General features: G+C 43.6%; 1 protein-coding gene across 1 annotated transcript; it reads right to left on the bottom strand.

The window, feature by feature from the left end:
• Positions 1-1,883: 1,883 nt before the first annotated feature.
• Positions 1,884-27,158, bottom strand: zgc:153169 (uncharacterized protein LOC767799 homolog). Its single transcript, XM_067989500.1, is given in 11 exon segments — positions 1,884-3,450; positions 3,452-3,522; positions 5,924-6,028; positions 7,049-7,116; positions 9,418-9,433; positions 10,443-10,531; positions 10,647-10,685; positions 14,580-14,628; positions 16,592-16,748; positions 20,951-21,089; positions 27,037-27,158. Coding segments are annotated over 11 exon segments (1,053 nt in total). The 5' UTR covers positions 27,146-27,158; the 3' UTR covers positions 1,884-3,239.
• Between the last annotated feature and the right edge of the window lie 117 nt (positions 27,159-27,275).

Here is a 27,275-nt window from a genome sequence, read left to right as displayed (position 1 = left end):
ATCATCTGTGTCTGGCCAATCTACCAACGATATAGGCAGAGACAGAAGTCATTGACTAAACGACTGACATTTTCTTTTATCAGTGTTGTGTCACAGACTGTCATTTGATTAACTGGCACATTTACAGACCTTGGCCTAAATTTTAACTCGGAAAAACGGTGGGTTGGGGGCAGGGGTGGGAGGGCAGTAAAAAATTTTTAAAGTCTAAAACCCGCCCCAGCCCGCCCACTTCCGGTTTAAACGGAGGCGGTACAAGTGACCAGCCCGCTCTTAGGAGGCGGGTCAGTCAGTGAAAGCTTTCAAAGAGGCTGCGGGCCTTCATTTTTACAGATTTTTTTATTTTTAGCCCCTGGGGGCTGGGATTCCCGGGCCTTCTCCTTCACGCCACGCGAGAGGAGGCGAGAAGTTCTGAAACAGCAGGTAAGTGCCTTTACTGCACAGCTGGAGGGCCCGGAGGAGTAGGACTGCTTTCCCCAGGTCCAAACCTACCTGCAATGCCGCCCCCCCCACCACAATCTCTGATCCCCAACACCCCCCCACGATCTCCCTTCCCTCCCGATAACCCGACAACGACCCCTCCACCCTTCCCCCCCCCCATCTAAGACTTACCTTCTGGCATCCACTTTCTTCCTCTCCTCCCGTCTGACTGAGGCCAGCCTGTCGATCAGGCCAGCCTGTTGGGCGGGAAACTGACAAAAAAAAAGGCATCCTTACGTCAAAATCGTAAGGACATCCAGGAAACCCGTACTTCCGGGTTTCCGATCAGGAATTCCCTCTCCCCTCCCCCCCACCCCAACCATCTTCCCGGCTCGGAGTTAAAATTTAGGCCCTTATGTTTTCTTGACCACGAATTGGTTAAAATTATGTAGCTTCGATATGTGCAACGACAACAACTTGCACCTTTAACATAGTGAAACGTCCCATGACACTTCACAGGAGCGATTATCAAACAAAATTTGACACCGAGCCACATGAGGATAAGAAATCTGACCTAAAGCTTTGTCAAAGAGATAGGTTTTAAGGAGCATCTGAAAGGAGGGAAGAGAGGCAGAGAGTTTTAGGGATGGAATTCCAGAGCTTAGGGCCAAGTATAACAGAATAGTTCATCACTGACCCCTTTATCCAGTAACCTAATCTTTAACGAAGCAACTGAACTAAAGGAGCGATTGGAACATGGAATCTGTGACCATCTCTGCATGCCCACACCTCATCTGTGGATTGGTGTGAACGGTTAACTCTGTATCCAGGCAGGCAAAGTGACTCACTCTCCGACTCCCAAACTCTTCACAGTCTTTCTAGCCAGGAGCTCTACTATTGCTATGAGTGCCAGGTGGTGGTGGGCGGGGTGGTTAGAAGTTCGGAGGTTTTAGGCAGTCTGACAGGTTGCTGCCCAGCCTCTAGTCCCAGGGCAGCCCAACACTTTTTTTGTATGGTGGCCTGAGATCCTCGGGACTCTACCCAGGACACCAGTCTAATTTAAAATAAAATATCATTTCTCCGCTCATGGTAAATCAGAGCGTATGCTGGTTGCGATGGGAGGTGTCTTGGGTTTATTAGAACTTGGGAGGAGGTGTGAGAGAGTATTTAAGGAGGGATGATGCAGTGAGCACCTTTGTTTGGTTCAGTCCTATTAAGGAGTTCCCTTTTCTTCCTGTTTCCAGTTCTGACAAAAGGTCGGCACCTGAAATGTTAATCTGCCTTTTCGCTTTTCAGATGCTGATTAATGTGCTGTATAGTTCCAGTGTTTTCTGTTTTTATCCTAGATTGTTTAATCTGTTGTAACTGGGGAGATTTCACATTGGATTGTACAAAGTGATAAATATAAAAAGAAGGGAAGTTAAAAGATATGGGAGGAAGATTTATACAGAAGTACAACCTCCATCTACGCTGGTTCCACTTTATTTCAGTTGTGATATTTCTCAGTTTGCCAGGAAATAATGATGACTGTCATCAAGAAATGTGAAGAGCAGCAATCACACCACTAAATACAGTTAAATGTTACCTTTTCTGATAAAGAACAATTGTAGATTTCCATATCACAGGAAGCACACTCTGACAGGAGTAACAAGACAACACATGACCTGAATTGGCCAAATTGCAGCTTTTTTTTGAATGGTAACAACCTACTTTACTTCAGAAGAAACTACGCTTCACAATCGCGGTGCAAGAAGAGGCAGTACTCCAACCTGGAAGAGTCAAGACCTTAGAATGGGGGTGGGAGTTGGGGGGGGGACACCCTGGAAATCTAAGGGTCTCAGTCAGGTTAAGGATTTGGAAGTCGAGTATAGACGAACATCCTACCAACAACTGAGGAATGCGTTGGACCTCCCTTCATGGTACTAACATTTCCAGCAGGTGGCAGGAAATCGGAGAGAACGGTTGGAGCCAGAATTGACATTAAAAATATGAAAAGTAGTTGGAAAATTAGGAAGCACAATGAACAGCAGCTACCTATTTGTTTCTGATTAAATCAATGTTTTGTAAATGGTGTTGGTAATTGTAATTTAAAAAAATATCGGGCAGATTAAACTGAAAAAGTCAGAAGGGAAAGGGGGATGAAAAGGAGTTGAGTCGTATTATCATAGAGCTAGTTAGCACAGGAGACCATTTGGCCCATCATGTCAGTGCTGGAGCATTCTAAAACAAATTCCACTGACCTGCTCCCTCCCCATAGCCTTGTACCTTTCTCTGCTTCAAATATCTATCCAATTTTCCCTTAAAGGATGCAATGGTCTCTGCCTCAAACATTCCCTGTGGCAAGATATTCCATGCTCCAACAACCCTCTGCATAAATAAATGTTTCCTAACCTCTCACAATGCACGGTCTTAGTGACAATTTGAATTGATGATCCCTTGTCACTGACTTCCCAACCAGAGGAAATAATCTTGCCTTACTCACTCCTTCGTTTGATGAGGAGTGAATTGCCAGTGCAGGCAAGTCTGCACCGTCTGCCAGCAGTACCCCATTCAAGAGTCAAAACAGGGGCTTTTATGTCAGGCATCTCAACAGTCCAGATAGCTTGATTTTCAATACATAGAAAAGATTATCAGGTTCTAAAACTGATTGGAGAAATTCTTGAGTTTTGTCAGCAAATAATCGAAGGACTGCAGCGGTTCAAGCAGAAGGCCCAGCACCACCACCTTAGGGCGACTAGGGATGGGCAATAAACGTGGCCTTGTCAGCATCACCCGCATTTTAAAAAAGTACAAAAGAAATAAGAGCAGATTTCTGAGTGCTTTCAAGCCCAGCCTTGCACCTCCAAGTTGTTTTCAGCTCGGGAGCTCAACATGTCAACCATCTCGGATTTAAACCTGATGGCACAGGGCACTAACCTGTGAAACCACTGCAGTGCTTTACAGTTTTGTAAAAAGTATAGGTTTTTAATCATCGCAATGACTTTAGTCAAATTTAACGCTAATTTATGGTTTGTATGAGGGCTGCTCTGCCTGTTCAGCTGCTTCCATCCCATGAGTCCAGAATGTATAAGGAAAACATACAGTTGAAGCAGCTCCAACTTCACCCTGTGTAAAAAAAAAACTGCTTAGCAAATGCGTCATCAGTTACAAGAAAATCTTTAAATGGGTCCTTCCTAAAATGGGTATCGATTGTAATAAACAGGGAATTTTGCTTTTTAATACAAAATGTATTTCATTAGCAATATGAAAACAATGCCTGAAATGAAACATACTGTGAAGCTGAAAATGAGCCAATAAGTTTCAGCGTGGCTCAGTGGGAGCATTCATCCCTCTGCAACAAGAGCTTGTGGATTCAAGCCCCACTCTACGACTTAAGCACGTGATCTAGGCTGACACTGAGGGAATGCTGCACTGTCAGAGGCTCTGTTTTGTTGGATGAGACATTAAACCAAGGCCCTGTCTGGTGGTTCCTGTGGTTATGCTAAAGAAACCCCATGGCATTAATCAAGGAGTAGGGAATTCTCCATGTCCTTCCAGGTATGCTGCATTGCTGTCCTTTGGGGAGATTGCCCTGGAGTGGGAAGCAGGGAAATTCTCCAGTAACCACCTCAAGCAGCAGCATCTCCACTTTGCCAGACAATAAAGGTGCTTGAGTGCTGCGTAACTCCATCAGTTGCCCACAGATTCCTTTTCCTGCCTCCACATTTATTTTACCAGCCACTAGATTTTGCCAGCCTCCTTTTGTTCTCCAAATATTTACAGCCTTTTTAAAGGCAAACAAAAACTTTCTCCTCATATGCTACCACTTCCCGTTAAATTTTCCTAGCATCCTTGTTCTTAAAGCTCTCAAAGAGCTGCTGACGCACAATTTCCCACCCTCCCCTTTGGTGAGCTCCCAACACCAGGTCCAATATGAGCCAAGGGTCCATTGAAACTATTCACATGAGGCTGATTCTCCATGTTTCTGGGGCAGCTAGCCCCCCTTCCTCCAAGCACATTCTAAACCCACTGTGCCCAACTCCCACTCGATCTATGCACAGACGGGAAAATCTACTCTTAGAAGTAAATCAATACCACCTTAACTGGTTTAATGGACTGATACATAATCATAGACTCTCGAATGATACAGCACACAAGAAGGCCACCTGACCCATCGTGCCTGTGCCGGCTCTTTGAAAGAGCTATCCAATTAGTCTCACTCCCCTACTCTTTCCCCATAGCCCTGCAAAAATTTCCCCTTCAACTATTTATCCAATTCCCTTTTGAAAGTTTATTATTGAAACTGCTTCCACCGCCCTTTCAGGCAGCGCATTCCAGATCATAACAACTCGCTGTGTAAAACATTTTTTCCTCATGTCGCCTCTGGTTCTTTTGCCAATCACCTGTGTCCTCTGGTTACTGACCCTTCTGCCACTGGAAACAGTTTCTCCTTGTTTACTCTATCAAAACCCTTCATGATTTTGAACACCTCTATCAAATCTCCCCTTAACCTTCTCTGTTCCAAGGAGAACAATCCTAGCTTCTCCAGTCTCTCCACAATACTAAAATCTAGTAAATCTCCTCTGCACCCTCTATAAGGCCTTGACATCCTTCCTGAAGTGTGGTGCCCAGAATTGGCCACGATACTCCAGCTGGGGCCTAACTAGTGTTTGATAAAGGTTTAGCATAACAATGTAATAACGTGAATCATTTAATTTCATTGGTGCTAATTTTCTCTTCTTACTCTTTACAGTGTATTTCTACTCACCGATATACTCTGGTATTTCCTTGCTGCTCCTGATAAGCCTACAATTATTCACTGGTTTCAAGATAATCTAATAAATGGTCAGTTAAGAGCTTTGCAGTAAATTAAACAATTTCTACTGGCGAAGAACATTACAACAAAATGAAAACTGAAAGTGATTATAAAAGAAAAATACTATCCCATTCCACCCTCCCAAAGTATTCCTTCTTCAAAATGCTCTTGCCTAATATTTCATTATTTCAGCAGAAATGCTATGGTTATTTAAGGATCCCAGTGTTGTGTTGGTTGACATACTAACTGTATAGTTTTCATTCAGTGCTTTGTGTGATGGATTGGACTTGAGTAATGTGTTAATGCCACTTCAAAGGGAATTGTCTAATACTGATAAGGTAGATTAATAAAGATAACTCTTTTCATTTGAAATTGATGCTACTGTTTACATCTAACTCATAGCACACTGAACACAGATTTTTTTTTTACGAATATAGATTTTCAACAGAGGTTAAAAATAAATCTTTTGGAAGCATTCCACTGGCTCATTTGGCAATGCACTGCCCAGTGTCGATCTGAATGAAACCAGAACAAGAAGGTTCTAGGTTTGATCCCCTGGGTAGGATTTGACGTGCTCCAATTGCCTTAAACATCCCAAGGCATGAGAGGAAAAAATCAGCCTGAGCTCCCACTCCAATTGCTATCCTGTGACCCCTTCTGGAAAACAATCGTTATTCAGACTTTAAAACATATGTGAACTACACCAGGTACCTTCATATTCAATGCAATTAGCCCAATTTCAAAGATGGCTTCCTTTCCTACTCTGTGACAGATATCCTGAATTACAGACTGACATGCGTCTGCGGGAGAAAGCCCCTGAAGAAGATAGAGAGAAAAATTAATTACCACATATTAGAACTTCATTACAAAATTCCAATCCTGAATTCAACAACAACTTGCATTTATATAGCACCTTTAACATAGTAAAACGCCCAAAGTGCTTCACAGGAGCGATTATCAAACAAAATTTGACACCGAGCCACATGAGATTTGAGCACAAGGGACCAAAAGCTTGGTCAAAGAGGTAGGTTTTAAGGAGCGTCTTAAAGGAGGAGAGAGAGGCGGAGAGGTTTAGGGAGGGAATTCCAGAGCTTAGGGCCTAGGCAGCTGAAGGCACGGCCGCCAATGGTGGAGCAATTAAAATCGAGGATGCACAAGAGGCCAGAATTGGAGGAGCGCAGAGATCTCGGAGGGTTGTAGGACTGGAGGAGGTTACAGAGATAGGGAGGGGCGAGGCCATGTAGGGATTTGAAAACAAGGATCAAAATTTTAAAATCAAGCGTTGCCGGACTGGGAGTCAATGTAGGTCAGCGAGCACAGGGGTGATGGGTGAACAGGATTTGGAGCGAGCTGGGATACGGGCAGCAGAATACATCATAATTTTGAGGGTTTCGTAAAATCTGAAATAAATGCAAATTACGAAAAATGCTAATATTGAATAACTAATTGATGAGTTTTAATGAGATGCATGTAAAATTCTAATTGGACAGAAAAACTATAATAATGAAGAAGAAAAAAAGTTTTGTTTACTAAAAATCAGCAGCACAGTCAGGCAACAATTTTAACTTAAAGAACACCACAAGGTAATGTGGTATTAGAAATGTTAACAGCTAACATTTTCATTGCTTTAAAAATAAGAACAATAAGTATCTTACAGTGCATAGAAGGTATGAATTCAATCTGCTGCTTCTGCTGTCATTCCTAAAGATTGTAACATCTTTGGAATTGCTTAATTGAATAACTTACTTTTTTATAGATTATTATTTAATAAATAAAAAATGCAAACACCAAAAAAAACTCTCATAAAACTTTCAAATAAGTCTTAAAACACATTACCTGCTTCATAAGCTGAACAACATGGAAACTAGGGCAGAAACACATGATTTTGTCGCCGTCACCAGTGGCTCCAATTTAAAAAAAACAGAACATATACTTTTGAATGAAGTTTTTGAGAACATTAGTTCATGTCATCATTTCAATTTAAATTTTTAATATATCCACTTTCCTCCACATCATTGTCCTCCAATTGAAAGACTAAGAATGGGTTAAATGGTGGCATAGTGCGATGGAGGTCCTGAAGCTGCTGTTTCAGTTTTTATTTATTGCCTAAAACAGCCCCTTCAGGGGATGAGACTCACTATTACCGAATGGTAACTTACTCAGTTATGACCAACTGAGCCCAGCTTCAGCTGAGACAGAAAATTGTGTGTTCAAGTGGCATTTCATGACTTCAACACATGACAGTTCAGTGCAGTACTGAGGGAGTTCTGCATTGTCAGAGGTTACATCTTTTGGACGAAAGGTTAAACCAAGACCCTGTCTCCCTGTGCAGGTGGACGCAAAAGAACTCATGTCACTATTTGAAGACAAGCAGGGCATTCTCCCCATGCTCTAGTAAACATATGTCCCTCAATCAACGCCACTAAAATCAGGTTAAATGGTCATTCAATTAATTTGCTGCTTGTGGAGCCTTGCTCTGCTCAAATTGGCTGTTGTGGTTGCCTACATAACAACAGTGACTGCACTTCAAAAATAATTCATTGGATGTGAAGGGCATTGGGATCTCCTGAGGACATGATATAGCGCAAAATGCAAGTTCTTATTAATCTCACCCATGCCATCATGGGAAGCACTAAGTGGCAGCCAGGCATTTTGTTACAGGGAGAGACAAAAAAGTAGAGGGCAGCCATCTGCAGGTATTGCTGCAGTTATAGAAGGTATTGGTGAGACCGCACCTGGAATACTGCATACAGTTTTGGTGTCCATACTTAAGAAAAGACATACTGGCTCTCGAGGCAGTACAAAGAAGGTTCACTCGGTTAATCCCGGGGATGAGGGGGCGGACATATGAGGAGAGGTTGAGTAGATTGGGACTCTACTCATTGGAGTTCAGAAGAATGAGAGGCGATCTTATTGAAACATATAAGATTGTGAAGGGGCTTGATCGGGTGGATGCGGTAAGGATGTTCCCAAGGATGGGTGAAACTAGAACTAGGGGGGCATAATCTTAGAATAAGGGGCTGCTCTTTCAAAACTGAGATGAGGAGAAACTTCTTCACTCAGAGGGTAGTAGGTCTGTGGAATTTGCTGCCCCAGAAAGCTGTGGAAGCTACATCATTAAATAAATTTAAAACAGAAATAGACAGTTTCCTAGAAGTAAAGGGAATTAGGGGTTACGGGGAGCGGGCAGGAAATTGGACATGAATTTAGATTTGAGGTTAGGATCAGATCAGCCATGATCTTATTGAATGGCGGAGCAGGCTCGAGGGGCCGATTGGCCTACTCCTGCTCCTATTTCTTATGTTCTTATCTTTTACTCTTATACACTTCATGGTGGCCAGTTACAGAGTGACATTAATGCAGACCTGGGAGGAAGTCTGTTTTCTTGCCTTGGGAAGGTGGAAAATTACAAAGAGAAAAGTGAGAAAAATAATTTGGAAATGGAGTGAGGATTTTGTCACAACTGGTATCAAAAACCAGAAAGATCACATAAATTAATGTGGAGACCACTATGTCTGCTTACACCATTGATGCTTGGAGTATTACCCGGTGTAAGTTTTGGATGCCTGAATTAATTTCATGTAATTGGAATGGAGACATGGTAAGTAATGAACAATTATAGTCCTAAGGATAAGGATGGTGAGGGAGAATTTGAGCAAGGAAGGCAGAATAGGTATAATTAGCTAAATAATTTACAAAACAAGTTCCCACTGAATGCTATATATTCGACCATTTAATGAACTACTGCAGATCAATAAAGTCAAAAATACCATAAACCGTTTGCATGATATCTGTTGTTTCTTGATAAGATTTACTGGACAATGGAATGCTAAAACGCTCAATACAAATAAAGTAGCGGCAGCATAAAGAAGATGGAGTGAAATACAACAGCCTATACTTCGCTATTGTATCTTATCCCTTATAACTATTGGAAACTAGTCTTTTGTTTGTTTTTAAGATGAGACTTATTTTGAAATAGATGATAACAGATTTTTAAATTAAATTTAAACATTGAGTAATTTCAAAATTATCAAGTAACACTTGCCCATTTCTGATTTCCTAAAGCCAACAGTTAGAGATGTATGTCATACACAGTCTTGTGAATAGTTTGCAAGTTTGATACAAAAAATATTATGAGGTGTAATTTCTGTTGCTTTATGGATGACCAAAAATAAACCATGCAACTTGTTGCAAGAAACACATACCAGCAGCAGCTCCAGTCTGAAAGAATAACAACTTTTCACAAGGGAGGTTTGTGATGGAGTGACCTTGAAAAAAAATACAAACCAGAAAAACAACCCACCATAATAATTAGAGAAATAACACTGTAATTAAAAAATATACAATTTAATTTTGAACCCCATCCTGAGCTAGTGTTTTCCAGTCCAGAGGAGTAGCAGGTAAACTAGCCCCAGACCAATGCCTGCTCTGCAAATGACATATAGCCAGTCACTAAAGGGTGCAGTAATTCACCACCTCTCACAGAAAGCCTCATACTACACCGTGTCCACTAATTCACCGTCTCTCACAGAAAGCCTCATACTACACCGTGTCCACTAATTCACCATCCCTCACAGAAAGCCTCATACTACACCGTGTCCACTAATTCACCGTCTCTCACAGAAAGCCTCATACTACACCGTGTCCACTAATTCACCGTCTCTCACAGAAAGCCTCATACTACACCGTGTCCACTAATTCACCGTCCCTCACAGAAAGCCTCATACTACACCGTGTCCACTAATTCACCGTCTCTCACAGAAAGCCTCATACTACACCGTGTCCACTAATTCACCGTCTCTCACAGAAAGCCTCATACTACACCGTGTCCACTAATTCACCACCTCTCACAGAAAGCCTCATACTACACCGTGTCCACTAATTCACCGTCTCTCACAGAAAGCCTCATACTACACCGCGACCCCCAAATTAGAGACCATATTAGAACAATGATTAACACATTTGTATCAAATTCATGCATGCACCATTTTAACCTGTTTATTCACGGGCTGAGGTTAGGTGCCCAGTGGAAAGGTACAATAGAAGTACATCATCATGTGATCTAGCAACACTGCATCTTAAAAGGTTTACTCTACTATCTTAACCAATCTTCAAATGTAAACCAACAAATTAAGTTATAAAGAAATTGTCAAATGTTTATTGGCACATAAACAAGTGATATAACTCTTCTCATTACACATCTTAGAATTAAATTGTAGAAGATACTCGCCCGATTATCTGCATAAAGGCCACATCCAGGCAGAGGTGAGTCACCAACACGTCCAGGGTCTTTGAATGGAGCTCCCGAAGTAGATACACCTAAAGAGTTCAACTCAAAATCAGCGAAAGCACATTTGCAACTCAATGGTAACTTCTGGATAAGATGAAACTAAAATCTATATGTCACCAGCCACTGTAGAAGTACTGTCCATACCTACAGTTATATTTCCCAGACGATCCAAGGCAATCAGACCTAACAACAAACAAAGCAGAAAATATTACATTGAATAAGCTGCTAGTGAAATGCCACACCGTTAATATAATAGAAATCTTAAATATTGCAGATACTTCCTGCAAGCGTAACGTTTCCTGAAACATTCATTAAGTATGTTACCCATTTTTTCTTCTGATGTATGAGACCGTCCACATATCTGTATTGAATTTAATTTGCCATAGTTCTATCCACTTGAAATTATTGTCTTGAAACAACTGAAGAATTACAGTAGGTCCATCAGTCTTCACTCTCTGGCAAGCACCCACCTCCCAGTTTAGTATCTCCTGTGAATTTGGCAGTTTATATTTGAGTTGTTGAATCTGGGTCATTCACGTAGATCAGAAATAGTAGGGGTCCCAGCATTAATCCCCGGGGCACTCCGTTTAGTATATCGTCCCAGCCTGATGTCACGCTCCTAAATAATACCCGCTGCTTTCTCTCTTTCAGTCAGTCCTTTATCCACATCCAAGTTTTACTTAGGATACCCAACGCATTAAGCTTGTGTATCAGCCTTTCACGTGGAACTTTACTGAAGAATTTCCAGAAGTCTGAATATACTATATGATTGGTCTTTCCAATATCCATTCGGGATGTATCCTTCCTCAAAAAAGTCAAGGAGGTTGGTCAGGCAGGGTCTGTCCCCTTTGAAAGCATATTGGCCACCATTTACTAGATTATTTTCATACAGGTACTTCTCAACTTTGTCCCTAATGGTTGATTGCATTATTTTGCCAGTTACCAATAAAAAAAACTACTGGGTCTGTCGTTACCCAGGATTGTAATATTGCATTTCTTGAAAATAGGAACCACACTGGCTTGTTTCCAACCGCATGGGATCTTCTTTTAATTACAGCATTACACATATGCATTGCATAAAAAAAAAAATCACTTTTTTTATTCATTCATGGGATGTGGGCGTCACTGGCAATGCCGGCATTTATTGCCCATCCCGAATTGCCCTTGAGAAGGTGGTGGTGAGCCGCTTTCTTGAACCGCTGCAGTCCGTGTGGTGAAGGTTCTCCCACAGTGCTGTTAGGAAGGGAGTTCCAGGATTTTGACCCAGCGACAATGAAGGAACAGCGATATATTTCCAAGTCGGGATGGTGTGTGACTTGGAGGGGAACGTGCAGGTGGTGGTGTTCCCATGTGCCTGCTGCTCTTGTCCTTCTAGGTAGTATAGGTCGCGGGTTTGGGAGGTGCTGTCGAAGAAGCCTTGGCGAGTTGCTGCAGTGCATCCTGTGGATGGTGCACACTGCAGCCACAGTGCGCCGGTGGTGAAGGGAGTGAATGTTTAGGGTGGTGGATGGGGTGCCAATCAAGCGGGCTACTTTGTCCTGGATGGTGTTGAGCTTCTTGAGTGTTGTTGGAGCTGCACTCATCCAGGCAAGTGGAGAGTATTCCATCACACTCCTGACTTGTGCCATGTAGATGGTGGAAAGGCTTTGGGGAGTCAGGAGGTGAGTCACTCACTGCAGAATACCCAGCCTCTGACCTGCTCTTGTAGCCACAGTATTTATGCGGCTGGTCCAGTTAAGTTTCTGGTCGATGATGACCCCCAGGATGTTGATGGTGGGGGATTCGGCAATGGTAATGCCACTGAATGTCAAGGGGAGGTGGTTAGACTCTCTCTTGTTGAGATGGTCATTGCCTGGCACTTGTCTGGCGCGAATGTTACTTGCCACTTATCAGCCCAAGCCTGGATGTTGTCCAGGTCTTGCTGCCTGTGGGTACGGACTGTTTCATTATCTGAGGGGTTGCGAATGGAACTGAACACTGTGCAATCATCAGCGAACATCCCCATTTCTGACCTTATGATGGAGGGAAGGTCATTGATGAAGCAGCTGAAGATGGTTGGGCCTAGGACACTGCCCTGAGGAACTCCTGCAGCAATGTCCTGGAGCTGAGATGATTGGCCTCCAACAACTACTACCATCTTCCTTTGTGCTAGGTATGACTCCAGCCACTGGAGAGTTTTCCCCCTGATTCCCATTGACTTCCAATTTTACTAGGGCTCCTTGGTGCCACACTCGGTCAAATGCTGCCTTGATGTCAAGGGCAGTCACTCTCACCTCACCACTGGAATTCAGCTCTTTTGTCCATGTTTGGACCAAGGCTGTGATGAGGTCTGCAGCCAAGTGGTCCTGGTGGAACCCAAACTGAGCATCGGTGAGCAGGTTATTGGTGAGTAAGTGCCGCTTGATAGCACTGTCGACAACACCTTCCATCACTTTGCTGTTGATTGAGAGTAGACTGATGGGCCGGATTGGATTTGTCCTGCTTTTTGTGGACAGGACATACCTGGGCAATTTTCCACATTGTCGGGTAGATGCCAGTGTTGTAGCTGTACTGGAACAGTTTAGCTAGAGGCGCGGCCAGTACTGGAAATTCTACATTGGTATGTAATTGCTTGGTTCGTGTATGTGTCATAACCGTTACTGCGGTCTTTATGCGGACACCTGGATTTGACGGCACTTCACGGCAACAAGAAGCCATTTCCACTATTTGCATTCTTTTTCAAGGTGAAACCCTGCTGTTACAAATTCAGGTCTGCCGTAGCTGTTTTCTTGGGTTCAGTGGCATCAGTCGCTTCCGTAAGCAGTCTGAACGTCTTACTTTTTATGGGAGTTGACCCACACTACCCTATATCTGTTTGTACGATAGCGTAACCCAGGGATGTAACAACAGCATCCACTTGTGATCTGGACTGGATATTCATCGCTTTCACAAGTGTGCTTCTTCAATCCCTCTGAACGCAGACTGAGCAAACATTTGATGAGGTGAGGTTTGATATTCATCAATAAGATGGTTTCTTTCATAGTAAAAGAACATCTCCAACAACAATTATGATCAGCTGCACTTAGTTCAATCAGTACAACTTATCTTCATGTAATTATACAAAATAAAGATCACGCTAAGCTCTCCCAACACTGGTGAGTCATCTTACTTGACTTAGACAAAATTGGAAGACATCGTTTGTCCAGAATTTCTGACTTTCTGAGCCTGCATAAAATTTTTGCAGCTCTCTCTCTCTCTTTAAAACCATGACTGCCCTAGCAGCCTTCCTAGTTTATTATTCAGGAAGTCTCTATTTATTTCTCTCTTCACGGACAGACAGGGTTCAATGGACTTTCCAACATAATGGGTGAGAGGTATTCCTCGGTCACCTAAAGCTAACAAATTGCTTATTGTTTAATCTCTGGAGAAAAAACTTCCATTTAACATATTAATCACCTTTCATCTATGTGCCCTTTGTGGAAAAATGATCAAAAGGCCCCCTGAAATATGACATCTCCCAGAACACTGGAGGGAGATTGGCAACAGCAAGTGGGCCCTTCAGCCTCCAAACTAACACCCACTACAAGGAGGAAGCTTTAGAGCTCCTGGGAGGCAGGCAATGGAGGGAGTCGGAGACAACGAAATATGACAGGTAGATACAGGATCGCGATGATATTTACCCTCTCTTCCTTCTCATTTTAGTCTATCCTGCATTACCTGTCAGCAACCTGCATCTCAAAACCATGTCACTCCTTGTACTGAAAGTCACATGAACTGCTCCTGAGCAACTCATTCTAAGATCTCTTTGTCCTCTTCTAGGGAAATGCTAAACTGGTCCTTTGATTTTCAGAATGAGAGAGCAATGCATCTGTGCAACAACTACTTGTATTTTAGGGGCTTAATCAACAAAATTGTAATCCAAAGGAATTGGTAAATAACACTGCTGTAAGCATTATGCAGGATAGCAGGGTTTGAAAAATGTCTCTAGTAAAAAACAGCAATATCCCTTTGATATGTATTAATTACATTGATGTACTAAGCAGGCCATAAACACCAATACATAAGTACTGTTCTTATGGTGCACAAGGTACTTCTTACCTAAAGTGTCGTGATTTTTGGAAGTACTCTTGTGATTTTCTAAAAATTCCTAAACAAATTGAAACAATTAATTAAGAACCCCAAATATAAAATAAACAGAAAAATCATAACATGTGTTTTCACAACCATTTGGTAAAGATTTGAAGTGTAATATAGGCTGTATTTGGAAAAGCTTATGATTTGTCTTTTCATTTCCTATCTGGATCCTCCTAAGGATGCTTTTGAAGCAAATGTGCAGCTAATAAATGTGATAAGTTTACACAATTACATATTACATCGAAACTGCAGCACAGAAACAGGCCATTCGGCCCAACTGGTCTATGCCGGCGTTTATGCTCCACAGGAGCCTCCTCCCTCCCTACTTCATCTAACCCTATCAGCATATCCTTCTCCTTTCTCCCTAATGTGCTTATCTAGCTTCCCCTTAAATACACATATTTATCAAGTGTATACATAAGCGCTTTGATAATCAGGGACTGGAGTGTGAATTCTGAATATGCTATGTATTGACAACTGAGAAAGATTATATTAAAGGCAGAAGGATTATAGGAACATAGGAACAGGAGTAGGCCTTCAGCCCCTCGTGCCTGCTCCGCCATTTGATAAGATCATGGCTGATCTGTGATCTAACTCCATATACCTGCCTTTGGCCCATATCCCTTAATACCTTTGGTTGCCAAAAAGCTATCTATCTCAGATTTAAATTTAGCAATTGAGCTAGTATCAATTGCCGTTTGCGGAAGAGAGTTCCAAACTTCTACCACCCTTTGTGTGTAGAAATGTTTTCTAATCTCGCTCCTGAAAGGTCTGGCTCTAATTTTTAGACTGTGCCCCCTACTCCTAGAATCCCCAACCAGCGGAAATAGTTTCTCTCTATCCACCCTATCTGTTCCCCTTAATATCTTATAAACTTCGATCAGATCACCCCTTAACCTTCGAAACTCGAGAGAATACAACCCCAATATGTGTAATCTCTCCTCGTAACTTAACCCTTGAAGTCCGGGTATCATTCTAGTAAATCTACGCTGCACTCCCTCCAAGGCCAATATGTCCTTCCGAAAGTGCGGTGCCCAGAACTGCTCACAGTGCTCCAGGTGCGGTCTAACCAGGATTTTGTATAGCTGCAGCAAAACTTCTGCCCCCTTGTACTCTAGTCCTCTAGATAAAAAGGCCAGCATTCCATTAACCTTATTGATTATTTTCTGTACCTGTTCATGACACTTCAATGATCAATGTACCTGAACCCCTAGGTCCCTTTGGACATCCACTGTTTTTAACTTTTTACCATTTAGAAAGTACCCTGTTCTATCCTTTTTTGATCCATTAAATAGCATTAAATTGGGCTCGCCCTTGTTAGAAAGAATAATTGTACTGAATTGTGTAGTACTGAGCCATACAGAGCAGGACAGTTGTGGGTTCAATCCCCAGTCTGCTGAGTTGCCTGCTCTTACCCATAGCACTGCTGAGGGTGCTACTGTTGGCCTTAATGTCTCTGTGCTAGGGAGGGTTAAAAACATTACCTATACTATACTACATCTGCTTGCTATCCAGTGGTTCTTACTGGGAAGTGTATGTGTATAGATGTTGGGAAATGATCAGACAAGGCTGTGATTCCTCTCCTCTTGATCAAAGAGCCTCCTCACACTCACATAAAGAAGTGATATTCAGGTGAGGTACTGGAGGACTACTGGTGGCCATGGAACTGGACCCCACTGCCATGCAGTACCTTGAGAAGATGAGGGGAAATATTTTATTAATTTATATATCAGAGAGCAGCCTGTTGTGCACAAATGCACAATTCAGCAAGAAAGTTGCAGCATGTTGACTTTTATTAGATCAACAACGGTATGCAAGCTAAAATATTAGCCGGAGCTTGAAATTAATCTTTGAGTTGCATTTGGATAAAATTTTCACTTTTAACATTTGTTCTAATTCTACAAACTTGACCAGAAAAGATCATTTGTAGGAGTACCAATCATACATAATTATTAACTGTATTGAAGTTTGATTACCTCATAGGCAGCCAAGCTTTCCTCAGTCATCATGTCACTGTTGTCTTCAATGCTGAATCCCTGTTCTTTGGCGAAGGATACTGCTCCTTCTCCAACTAGCATGTTGTGTGCATTTTTATCCATCACCATACGAGCCACTGTCAGTGGGATGGCAATGCTAATGCAAAAAACATTTTTTTAAAACTGAGTTATAAAAACACTTCCCATGTCAACAATAAGCAATTTGTGTACTTCTTTGGTTGCACATGTGCACTCCAACCCTGTGTAGCCGCACAATTCTCAGACTGGCTTTTTCACAAAGCGAAAAATCCTGCGTTATAATTAGTGCAGAGTTAAAGATCTTCAAAATACTAAAATACTGACATACTTTTGGCTGACCTAAATTACTTTTCTGCATGCACTATATTAAGGTCTCACCTTCTGGGTCAATGAAATGCATGTGGAACCCCAAAAGTGGGGTAATTGGTAAAATGGCTATATTAATTCAAACGCTTTAACTAAAAAGCAATTGTGCAACAAAGAACAATATATAAATCATTAACATTATGGTAGGACACAGAAAATATTGTATTCCAGGAGGAAGACATAAATGTTATCAACAATGCATATTAATCATTCAACTCAGATAAATGAAGTATTAGACAAACAATTAAATATGATTTCATAGCAGTTTCAAATATCTCCTAATTCTTGGGCTTTGACTTCCCACAGAAATCTCTGACAGTTTGGTTTAAAGACCAGGAAAGTTGAAGATTGAATTCCAGGGTAGCTGACCTAAGCATGGTAGTAGTAAGCATTCAGCAATTGGCCTCAGTGCCCTGGGCTAAGAGGGAATTAGCTGAGGTTCTGACTGTTGATCGCTGTTTAGTGATGCCTATTGGGAAGTGCACATATATGAATCAGGTGAGGGCAGGATTCAATATAACAGAGATGGTGGACTCTACTTTAGTGCATGTAAGGCAACAAGTTAATCAAGAAACATATTTGCTGAGGCAGTGCAGCAATGTAGTAAATTTGGACCACATGGGTTTGTGTCCAGAATTGTCTGGGTTGTTCAGTTCCTTAGCTCAATCATGCCACTTGGGTAGCTGAAGAGCACAGGTCAGAGATTATTTCCTGTTCTTAGCCACTCTTATGGATCTCCTGGCGGTCTATTCAAAGTTGGACATCTGGGAAAAGTTCACCTGCTGACTTTCTTGGGCACAGTTGATGCATGGTGCCACAAATTTGGGTCTGTTTCAGATATCTACTTAGGTTCAGTGGTGTCAGCTGCTCCCTTAAGTGATCTGATCGCCTGCTTCTTACCTAAGTTGACTCCCACTACTCTATATCTACCAGTGCAGTAGCACAACCTGGTAGTCTAACAATGGAACTCCCTTGTGTTCTAGATCTCTCGAAGGCGGACTGAGTCAACACTAGGCAAGACGTTGTTCGGTTTGATTCATAAGCTGCTTTATTCCACAGCAGGCAAAACATACAGAACACTGAGTATGATGAGAGACACTTGGTACAATCAGTATAACTTCTGTTCACTGGTGTCTGTGTTCTGATTTTTAAAAGCTTTTTTCAAAGACTAGTAGATATCAAAAGTTTGTCAATATCAAGGTGCTAGATGTCTTTCTGAATGGCCAGGCATTGCGAATGCATTGACTGTTGTATACTAGCTCAATTGCTAAATTTAAATCTGAGATAGATAGCTTTTTGGCAACCAAAGGTATTAAAGGATATGGGCCAAAGGCAGGTATATGGAGTTAGATCACAGATCAGCCATGATCTTATCAAATGGCAGAGCAGGCACGAGGGGCTGAATGGCCTACTCCTGTTCCTATGTATGGGATTTATGCGAAATAACTGCTCATCCCGCATTTTAGATGCTTATGAGTCCACCACTCAGCATGGGGCAGTCTTAAGATGCTAACCCCTTTTAAGCAAGCTTTTGCTTAAAAACACATCTGAACACAGCTCATGTCCAATGTTAATTGTATGCATGTGACATAGCAATTACAGTTTATTGTATTCAGGTGGTGCATATCAATTGGGGACTCTCTTGTATCTATTTATATGAAAGCTTAGGTAGGGTGTGGTAATGTGCATCTCAGTAAATAAAGGCTTAGAAGCAACTGAAGACCAGACTGTTATGGTCTATCCTTCACCACTGGGCTATCCAGTTATTACACAAGTCCTATCAGTGGTGAAATTGCCAAACAATTCTGAAACCTGGCATGTGGCTTGTGTAGACCAGGAAAAAAGTACCTGGAGGGGAAAAAAAAGGATTCCTACCTGATGCAGGAAAAGAGTGAGTGCAGTATCTACATTTTTAATATAAGCACAAGGGTCAGGAATCACACAGCAACACACTTAACTGTTTTGTAGTTTCTCCATTATCCTGTGGAGTCAGTGTACTCCACATTGCAGCAAAGGACTTTAGAGCAGAGAAGGTTAAGAGGAGATTTGATAGAGGTGATTGACAAAAGAAGGCACCATGCAGGAAAAACATTTTATGCAGTGAATTGTTATGATCTGAAATGCATTGCCTGAAAGAGTGGTAGAAGGAGATTCAATAATAACTTTCAAAAGGGAATTGGGTAAATACTTGAAGGGGGAAAAAAATTATAGGCCTCTGGGAAAAGGGCAGGGGAGTGGGACTAATTGGATAACTCTTTCAAAGAGCTGGCATAGGCACAATGGGCCAAATGGCCTCCTTCTGTGCTGTACTGTTCTATATCCAATGCCATCAACCATAATTTGGATCAATGAATATTTTGAGAAAAGACATTTAAAACTCACTTATTCTATCTGTTTCCTCTGAATTTTCTCCTCTTCTAAAAGAAGTTCCTCATCAGATTTTGGTTCTATGGGCACTCTCTGGTACCTTCTCCAAGTGGGATTTTTTTTCATTTGAGCCTAGACACACAGTGCTGTCATGCTATTCAATTGCTTGGAGAACTGCAGCAGAAACTGAGCTTATTCTCACCTGATGTCCAAATATGTGCATTTCCAGCAGAAGTCATGGGATCGTGACCACGGGCAGTTTGACTTTCTGATTTTCCCCTTTTCCTAACCTAGGGTTGCTTAGGCTAATTGTACCACTGCCCTGGTTGATATCAGCTAATGCAGCTCAGACTACGGATAAAACCTGAGAATTTTTTAGTTTGTATGAATCAGCTACTCATTGCTTAACAATCTGAGCCATGGACACAGGAACCTTTCCATTTGATTAGTTAGATGCTTTACCAAATCAATTCTCCTGCCATGGAACCATGGAAATTATACATGATTTTTTTTTATTCGTTCATGGGATGTGGGCGTCGCTGGCGAGGCCAGCATTTATTGCCCATCCCTAATTGCCCTCGAGAAGGTGGTGGTGAGCCGCCTTCTTGAACCGCTGCAGTCCATGTGGTGACGGTTCTCCCACAGTGCTGTTAGGAAGGGAGTTCCAGGATTTTGACCCAGCGACAATGAAGGAACGGCGATATATTTCCAAGTCGGGATGGTGTGTGACTTGGAGGGGAACGTGCAGGTGGTGTTGTTCCCATGTGCCTGCTGCTCTTGTCCTTCTAGGTGGTAGAGGTTTGGGAGGTGCTGTTGAAGAAGCCTTGGCGAGTTGCTGCAGTGCATCCTGTGGATGGTACACACTGCAGTCACAGTGCGCCGGTGGTGAAGGGAGTGAATGTTTAGTGTGGTGGATGGGGTGCCAATCAAGCGGGCTGCTTTATCTTGGATGGTGTCGAGCTTCTTGAGTGTTGTTGGAGCTGCACTCATCCAAGCAAGTGGAGAGTATTCCATCACACTCCTGACTTGTGCCTTGTAGATGGTGGAAAGGCTTTGGGGAGTCAGGAGGTGAGTCACTCGCCGCAGAATACCCAGCCTCTGACCTGCTCTCGTAGCCACAGTATTTATATGGCTGGTCCAGTTAAGTTTCTGGTCAATGGCGACCCCCAGGATGTTGATGGTGGGGGATTCGGTGATGGTAATGCCGTTGAATGTCAGGGGGAGGTTGATGTAGAAGTGAGCAATTCTGATGAAAATGGGAATACAACAACAATAATTTGCTTTTATATAGCGCCTTTAACATAGTAAAACGTCCCAATGCGCTTCACAGGAGTGATTTTCAGACAAAATTTGACACCGAGCCACATAAGCAGATATTAGGATAGGTGACCAAAAGCTTGTTCAGAGGTAGATTTTAAGGAGTGTCTTAAAGGAGGAGAGGGGGGTTTAGGGAGAGATTTCCAGAGCTTAGGGCCCAAGCAGCTGAAGGCACGGCTGCTGATGGTGGAGTGATTAAAATCGGGGCTGTGCAAGAGGCCAGATTTGGAGAATTATACATAATGATAATAATTAACAATCAGCACATACCCGGGCAGGGCCGCTACAGCCCCGAAACGGCCAGGTAGCCCCTCCATGATAGCAGCATCGCACTGAACAACTCCAGCTTTGTTTGGGAAGCCCCCTCGGCCCACCACATAGCAGCCTGTCTCTTTATCATTCTCTAGTTCTGTAAGTTGAAACAGAAAGAAACCTTCAGTTATTAATATATTTTACTTCAGTTGATGTTACCCTGCAATACTGTCAAAGATATGCCACACTCGGGTGGCATGGTAGGAACAGGAGTAGGCCATTCAGCCCCTCAAGCCTGTTCCGCCTGGTGGAATTCGGTGAACATCTAATGTGCCGTGCCAGGGAGTGGGAGCATCCAATGTCAGCCCCACAATTCTTGAGCTGAAATATTACCTTTTTAAATGTAAGAAGCAGTTTAACAGATCCATTATGCTACGGGATTATGCCTTTTTTTTTTAACCTCCAGTCGCGACTATTTCAATGCTCTCCTGGCCGGCTTCCCACCTTGGACCCTCTGTATACTTGAGCTCATCCAAAACTCTGCTGTCCGTATCCTAACTTGCACCAAGCCCTGTTCACCCACCACCCCGGTGCTCGCTGACCTACATTGGCTCCCGGTCCGGCAACACCTCGATTTTTAAAATTTGCATCCTTGTTTTCAAATCCCTCCATGGCCTCGCCTCACCCTATCTCTGTAACCCCCTCCAGCCCTACAACCCTCCGAGATTTCTGGCCTCTTGCGCATCCCCCGATTTTCATCACTGCACCTTTGGCGGCCGTGCCTGGGCCCTAAGCTCTGGAATTCTCTCTCTAAACCTCTCCACCTCTATGTCCTCCTTTAAGACGCTCCTTAAAACCTACCTCTTTGACCACCTGTCCTAATATCTGCAGCCTCCTGGAAGGTGCAAGGCATAGATGTGAATCTCACTTCAGAGGATGAACATGTTTTCTATCTTGAGTTGGGGATGCAGCTCTGACCACATTTTCAGCATGGTTATCTGCAGAGGGAGCTATTCCACCAGTGCCACCTACAGGCCCAACAGTATCTGCAGCAAGAGTTGAACAGCCATTATTCCCCAGAGGCCCAACCATCCAGTTCATACCACAGCCTTTTGCAGGGTTGTGCTCAGATTCACAATCAATAACTTTGACAACCCTCATTTACATTGCTTTCAGCATACTATCTGCTCTGCTGCACATGGGGCTCAAAGAGGATCTGAGAACAGACCTCTGAGCACCCACATTTCCCATGTCTGGCTTCATAGCAGCTCTGCACAAATTCTTTCCTTCCAACTTCCCCTCTCCTATGTGGGCTGTTACCTTGCTTCTGCTTGGTGCCTCCCCACAGCACAACAGCTACGTACAGGCGCTCAGCAGAGTGGGAAAATTGAAAATTGCCTCAGTCCTATAACATGCTATCACACCACGTTGGACCTTAAAGTACCGATGTATTGCTGGGCAGTGTAAGCTCACCGCTAGCAGCGTTGGTTTGATTCACCTCACGCAGTTAAACTTCTTCCTGAATTGTTGTACAGTACTATATATTACTAGGAATGCTATTGAGTGCAGAGATTAATTAAAAGTCCATTTAACTAAAAAAAAAAAGAATTTGCATTTATATAGTGCCTTTCATGAGCTCAGGATGTCCCAAAGTGCTTCACAGTCAATGAAGTACTTTAAATGTAGTCACTGTTGTAATGTAGGGAAATGTGCACAGCAAGGTCTAACAGCAGTGAGATAAATGGCCAGATAATGTTTCAGTGATGTTGGTTGAGGGATAAATGTGACCTAGGAACAGGACTTGGCCATTCAGCCCCTCAAGCCTGTTCCGCCACTCAATTAGATCACGGCTGATCTGTAGCTCAACTCCATTTACCTGTCTTTTCTCTGTATCCCTTGATACCCTTACCTAACAAAAATCTATTGATCTCAGTTTTGAAAATTTCAATTGACCCCCAGCATCCACAGCCTTTTGGGGGAAAGAGTTCCAGGTTTCCACAACCCTTCGTGTGAAAAGTGCTTCCTGATTTCACTCCTGAATGGTCTAGTTCTAATTTTATTATGTCCCATTGTTCTGGATTCCCCTACCAGAGGAAATAGAGTAGATAAAGAGAAACTATCAAATCCTTTTGTCATTTTAAACACTTTGATTAGGTCACCTCTCAACTTACTATGCTCAAGGGAATACAAACCAAGTTGCAATCTGTCCTAATATATTTAACCATTTCAACTCCAGTACACTTCTGGTGAGTCTGTGCTGTACCCTATTCAAGACCGATATATCATTCTTGAGGTGTGGTGCCCAAATCTGAACACAGTCCTCCTGATGGGGTCTGACCAAGCCTCCATCCAACTGAATCATCACTTTTGTATTGCAACCCCCTTAAGGTAAAGGCCAACATTCCATTAGTCTTTCTGCTTACTGTTTGTAACTGTGATTTTCTTATAGTGATTTGTGTACATGACACCTAAATCCCTCTGCTCCTCCACAGCTCCTAGTCTCTCACCATTAAGAAAATGTTCTGATTTGTGTTTCTTGGATTCAAAGTGGATGACCTCACAGTTCCCCAAATTGAACTCTCTGCCGTAGTTTTGTCCACTCACTTAGTCTGTCTGTGTCCCTTTGTAACTTCCTGCTCCCATCTACACAACTTACTGTGCCTCCTAACTTAGTATTATCTGCAAATTTGGATATAAAATTCTCTCTTCCTTCATCTAAGTCACTTATATATAAATATGGTGAAAAGCTGAGATCCCAGTACGGATCCCTGGGGAACACCACTTGTCACATCCCACCAATCAGAGAACGTTCCCGTTAACCCTACTCTCCGTCTCCTGCTCCCGGCCAATTGCCACCCCGTGTCACAAGATTACTTCCAATTCTATGTGCTGTAATTTTTGCTGATAATCGCTCATGCAGAACCTTATCGAATGCCTTCACAGACACTCCTTTATCCACCATGATAGTGGCCTCCTCATACAAATCAACTAGATTAGTGAGATTTGCCCTACTCTTTTCAACTCAATGCTGACTCTCCTTGATCAGCGCACTCTTGTCCAAGTTATCAGTCACTATATCCTGATGACAGATTCCAGTAACATCCCCACAACTCATGTAAAACTGACTGATCTGTAGTTACCTGGTTTATCCCTCCCTCCCTTCTTCAAATAATGGAGTGGTATTTGCAATTTTCCAATCCAAAGGCACAATTCCTGAATGCGGAGAGCTATGGAAAATTATGACTATCGCATCTGCAATTTCCTCCCCTATATCTTTTAAAACCCTGCGGTGCAAACCATGAAATGTTGTCCAGGACACCTGGAGAACTACCCTGCCCTTCTTTGAATAATGCCATGGGATCTTTCACATCCACCTAAAAGGGCAGATGGGGCCTTGGTTTAATGTCTCATTCAAAAGATGGCACCTCCTACCGCACTCCCAAGGTACTGCACTGAAGCGTCAATCCAGATTCCGAGCCCACTTCCTCGACTGAGGCTTAAATTTATGACCTTACACAACCCTTTGTTTCCGTGGAAAAAGTGCTTCCTGATTTCACTCCTGACTGGCCTAGCTCTAATTTTATTATGTGCCTTTGTTCTGGATTCCCCCACCAGAGGCAATAGTTTCTCCATATCTAGCCTATTCAATCCCTTTATGATTTTAAAGACCTTGATTAAATCACCCCTCAACCTTCTCAACTCCGAGGAATACAAACCAAGTTTATGCAACCTGTCCTAATATATTTAACCCTTTCAACCCCGGTATCACTCGAGTGAATCTGCTCTGTACCTCCTCCCAGACCAATATATCTTTTCTGAGGAGTGATGCCCAAAACTGAATGCAATACTCCAGATGGGGTCTGACGAAGATTCTGTACACTGAAGCATAGCTTCCTTACTTTTGTATATTGTACATTAGTAGCAATTTAAAATATCAGATTCTTGCTTATAGTCCCGTTATATTCCATGTCTTGTGTCAGTGCAGTATAGTCTTTTGAATTATAGTCTTTTGCATTATAACCTTGTCAAACATTATAGCAATGTGAGATTAACATCAGTTACAGAACCACTTAAAAAAAAAGTAGCTTGCATCTACTACAGCATAACTGCAATCAATGTGACCTTGGTAGAAAGCCAAATCACAATACATTACATCATACTCTACATCTTGATGCCATGACTTTAACGTGCATTGATATGTATCCCTCAAAATTCATTGGAAGTTCAATCAACATATTACTGAGGTACAATTTGCATTACATATCAAGCCCAAGAAACTTAATATCAACTGTCAATTATGGATCTGTGCATGGCCCTTGATTTACTATTGTCCTCCCTCCATGGCCATATACACAGATCACTAAAATGTAGTGGTCAGGTATAAAGAATAATCAAAAAGGCTAATGGAATGTTAGCCTTTATATCTAGAGGACTAGAATATAAAGGGAAGTTTTGCTACAGCTATACAAAGCCCTCCACATCTGGAGTACTGTGTACAGTTCTGGGCACCAAACCTTATAAAGGATATATTGACCCTGGAATGAGTGCAGTGCAGATTCACCAGCATATTACCAGGGCTGCATGGGTTAAATTATGAGGAGAGATGATCTAAACTAGGCTCGTATTCCCTGCAATATAGAAGGTTTTGGGGTGATTTGATTGAGGTTTTTCAATTTTGAAAGTAAGTGATAGGGTAGATCAAGGGAACTTTTTCCACTGCTGGGGAGTCTAGGACACGGGGACATAACCTGAAAATCAGAGCCAGGCCATTCACGAGACAAAGGGCGGTAGAAGTGTGGAACTCTCTCCCACAAAAAGCAGTAGATGCTAGCTCAATTAGTAATTTTTATGTCTGAGATCGATAGATTTTTGTTAGCCAAGGATATTAAGGCATATAATGCCAAGGCAGGAGGATGGAGTTAGGTTACAGATCTCACTGAATAACAGAACAGGTCGAGGGGCTGAATGGCCTACTCCTGTACCTATGTTCCTACTCCAGAGCAGTGCAAGCAGCAAATATAAATCTCCACTATCCATCTGCAACCTCCCAAAATACAGCTAGGACACTAATAAATCACTGTGTTCACAACCTAATTCATTCACCTTCCTGTTTAATTCCTATATATAACCTCAAATATTTTAATTTAGTGTATGGGATGTGTTCATAAAGCTATATTAAACACCACTTTGAAGGTGATTAATATTTTCATTCAAAAAAGTTTCAAAGACTTTAGGGAGCGCCGCGCTGTCGGAGGGTCAGAGCCGGGGGAGCGCCGCACCGTCGGAGGGTCAGAGCCGGGGGAGCGCCGCACCGTCGGAGGGTCAGAGCCGAGGGAGCGCCGCACCGTCGGAGGGTCAGAGCCGAGGGAGCGCCGCACCGTCGGAGGGTCAGTGCCGAGGGAGCGCTGCACTGTCGGAGGGTCAGTACCGAGGGAGCGCCGCACCGTCGGAGGGTCAGAGCCGAGGGAGCGCCGCACCGTCGGAGGGTCAGTACCGAGGGAGCGCCGCACTGTCGGAGGGTCAGTACTGAGGGAGCGCTGCACTGTCGGAGGGTCAGTACTGAGGGAGCGCCGCACTGTCGGAGGGTCAGAGCCGAGGGAGCGCTGCACTGTCGGAGGGTCAGTACTGAGGGAGCGCCGCACTGTCGGAGGGTCAGTACCGAGGGAGCGCCGCACCGTCGGAGGGTCAGTGCCGAGGGAGCGCCGCACCGTCGGAGGGTCAGTGCCGAGGGAGGGCCGCACTGTCGGAGGGTCGGTACTGAGGGAGCGCCGCACTGTCGGAGGGTCGGTACTGAGGGAGCGCCGCACTGTCGGAGGGTCAGTACTGAGGGAGCGCCGCACTGTCGGAGGGTCAGTACTGAGGGAGCGCCGCACTGTCGGAGGGTCAGTACTGAGGGAGCGCCGCACTGTCGGAGGGTCAGTACTGAGGGAGCGCCGCACTGTCGGAGGGTCAGTACTGAGGGAGCGCCGCACTGTCGGAGATGCCGTGTTTCGGATGAAACATTAAACCGAGGCCCCGTCTGCCCCCCCTCGGGCGGATGCAAAAGATCCCGCGGCCACTATTTCAAATGAGCTCGGCCTCGGGAGCCCTGCCTGCGGGATCACCTGCCATTGCCCGCTGCACACAGTCGGTTGAAGTCTTCCCCTCCGCCACCAGTTTCCTGACCATCTCCACAGCCGGCAGCGAGAAGGCCCAGGTCCCGACCGCCGCCATGGCAACCCGGCCCCGCCCCCGGCCACGCCCCCGCCCCCCCTCACTCCAGCCGTCCAAAACCGATTGGGCCGGCGGCCGCCATCTCCGGCCGTCAATCAAACGCCGCCACGCCCCCCTCTCCCCCTCCGCG

This window comes from Heptranchias perlo, chromosome 8 (genome assembly GCF_035084215.1).
Source record: "Heptranchias perlo isolate sHepPer1 chromosome 8, sHepPer1.hap1, whole genome shotgun sequence".
NCBI lineage: Eukaryota > Metazoa > Chordata > Chondrichthyes > Hexanchiformes > Hexanchidae > Heptranchias > Heptranchias perlo.
This window is presented reverse-complemented; position numbering and strand designations above follow the sequence as displayed.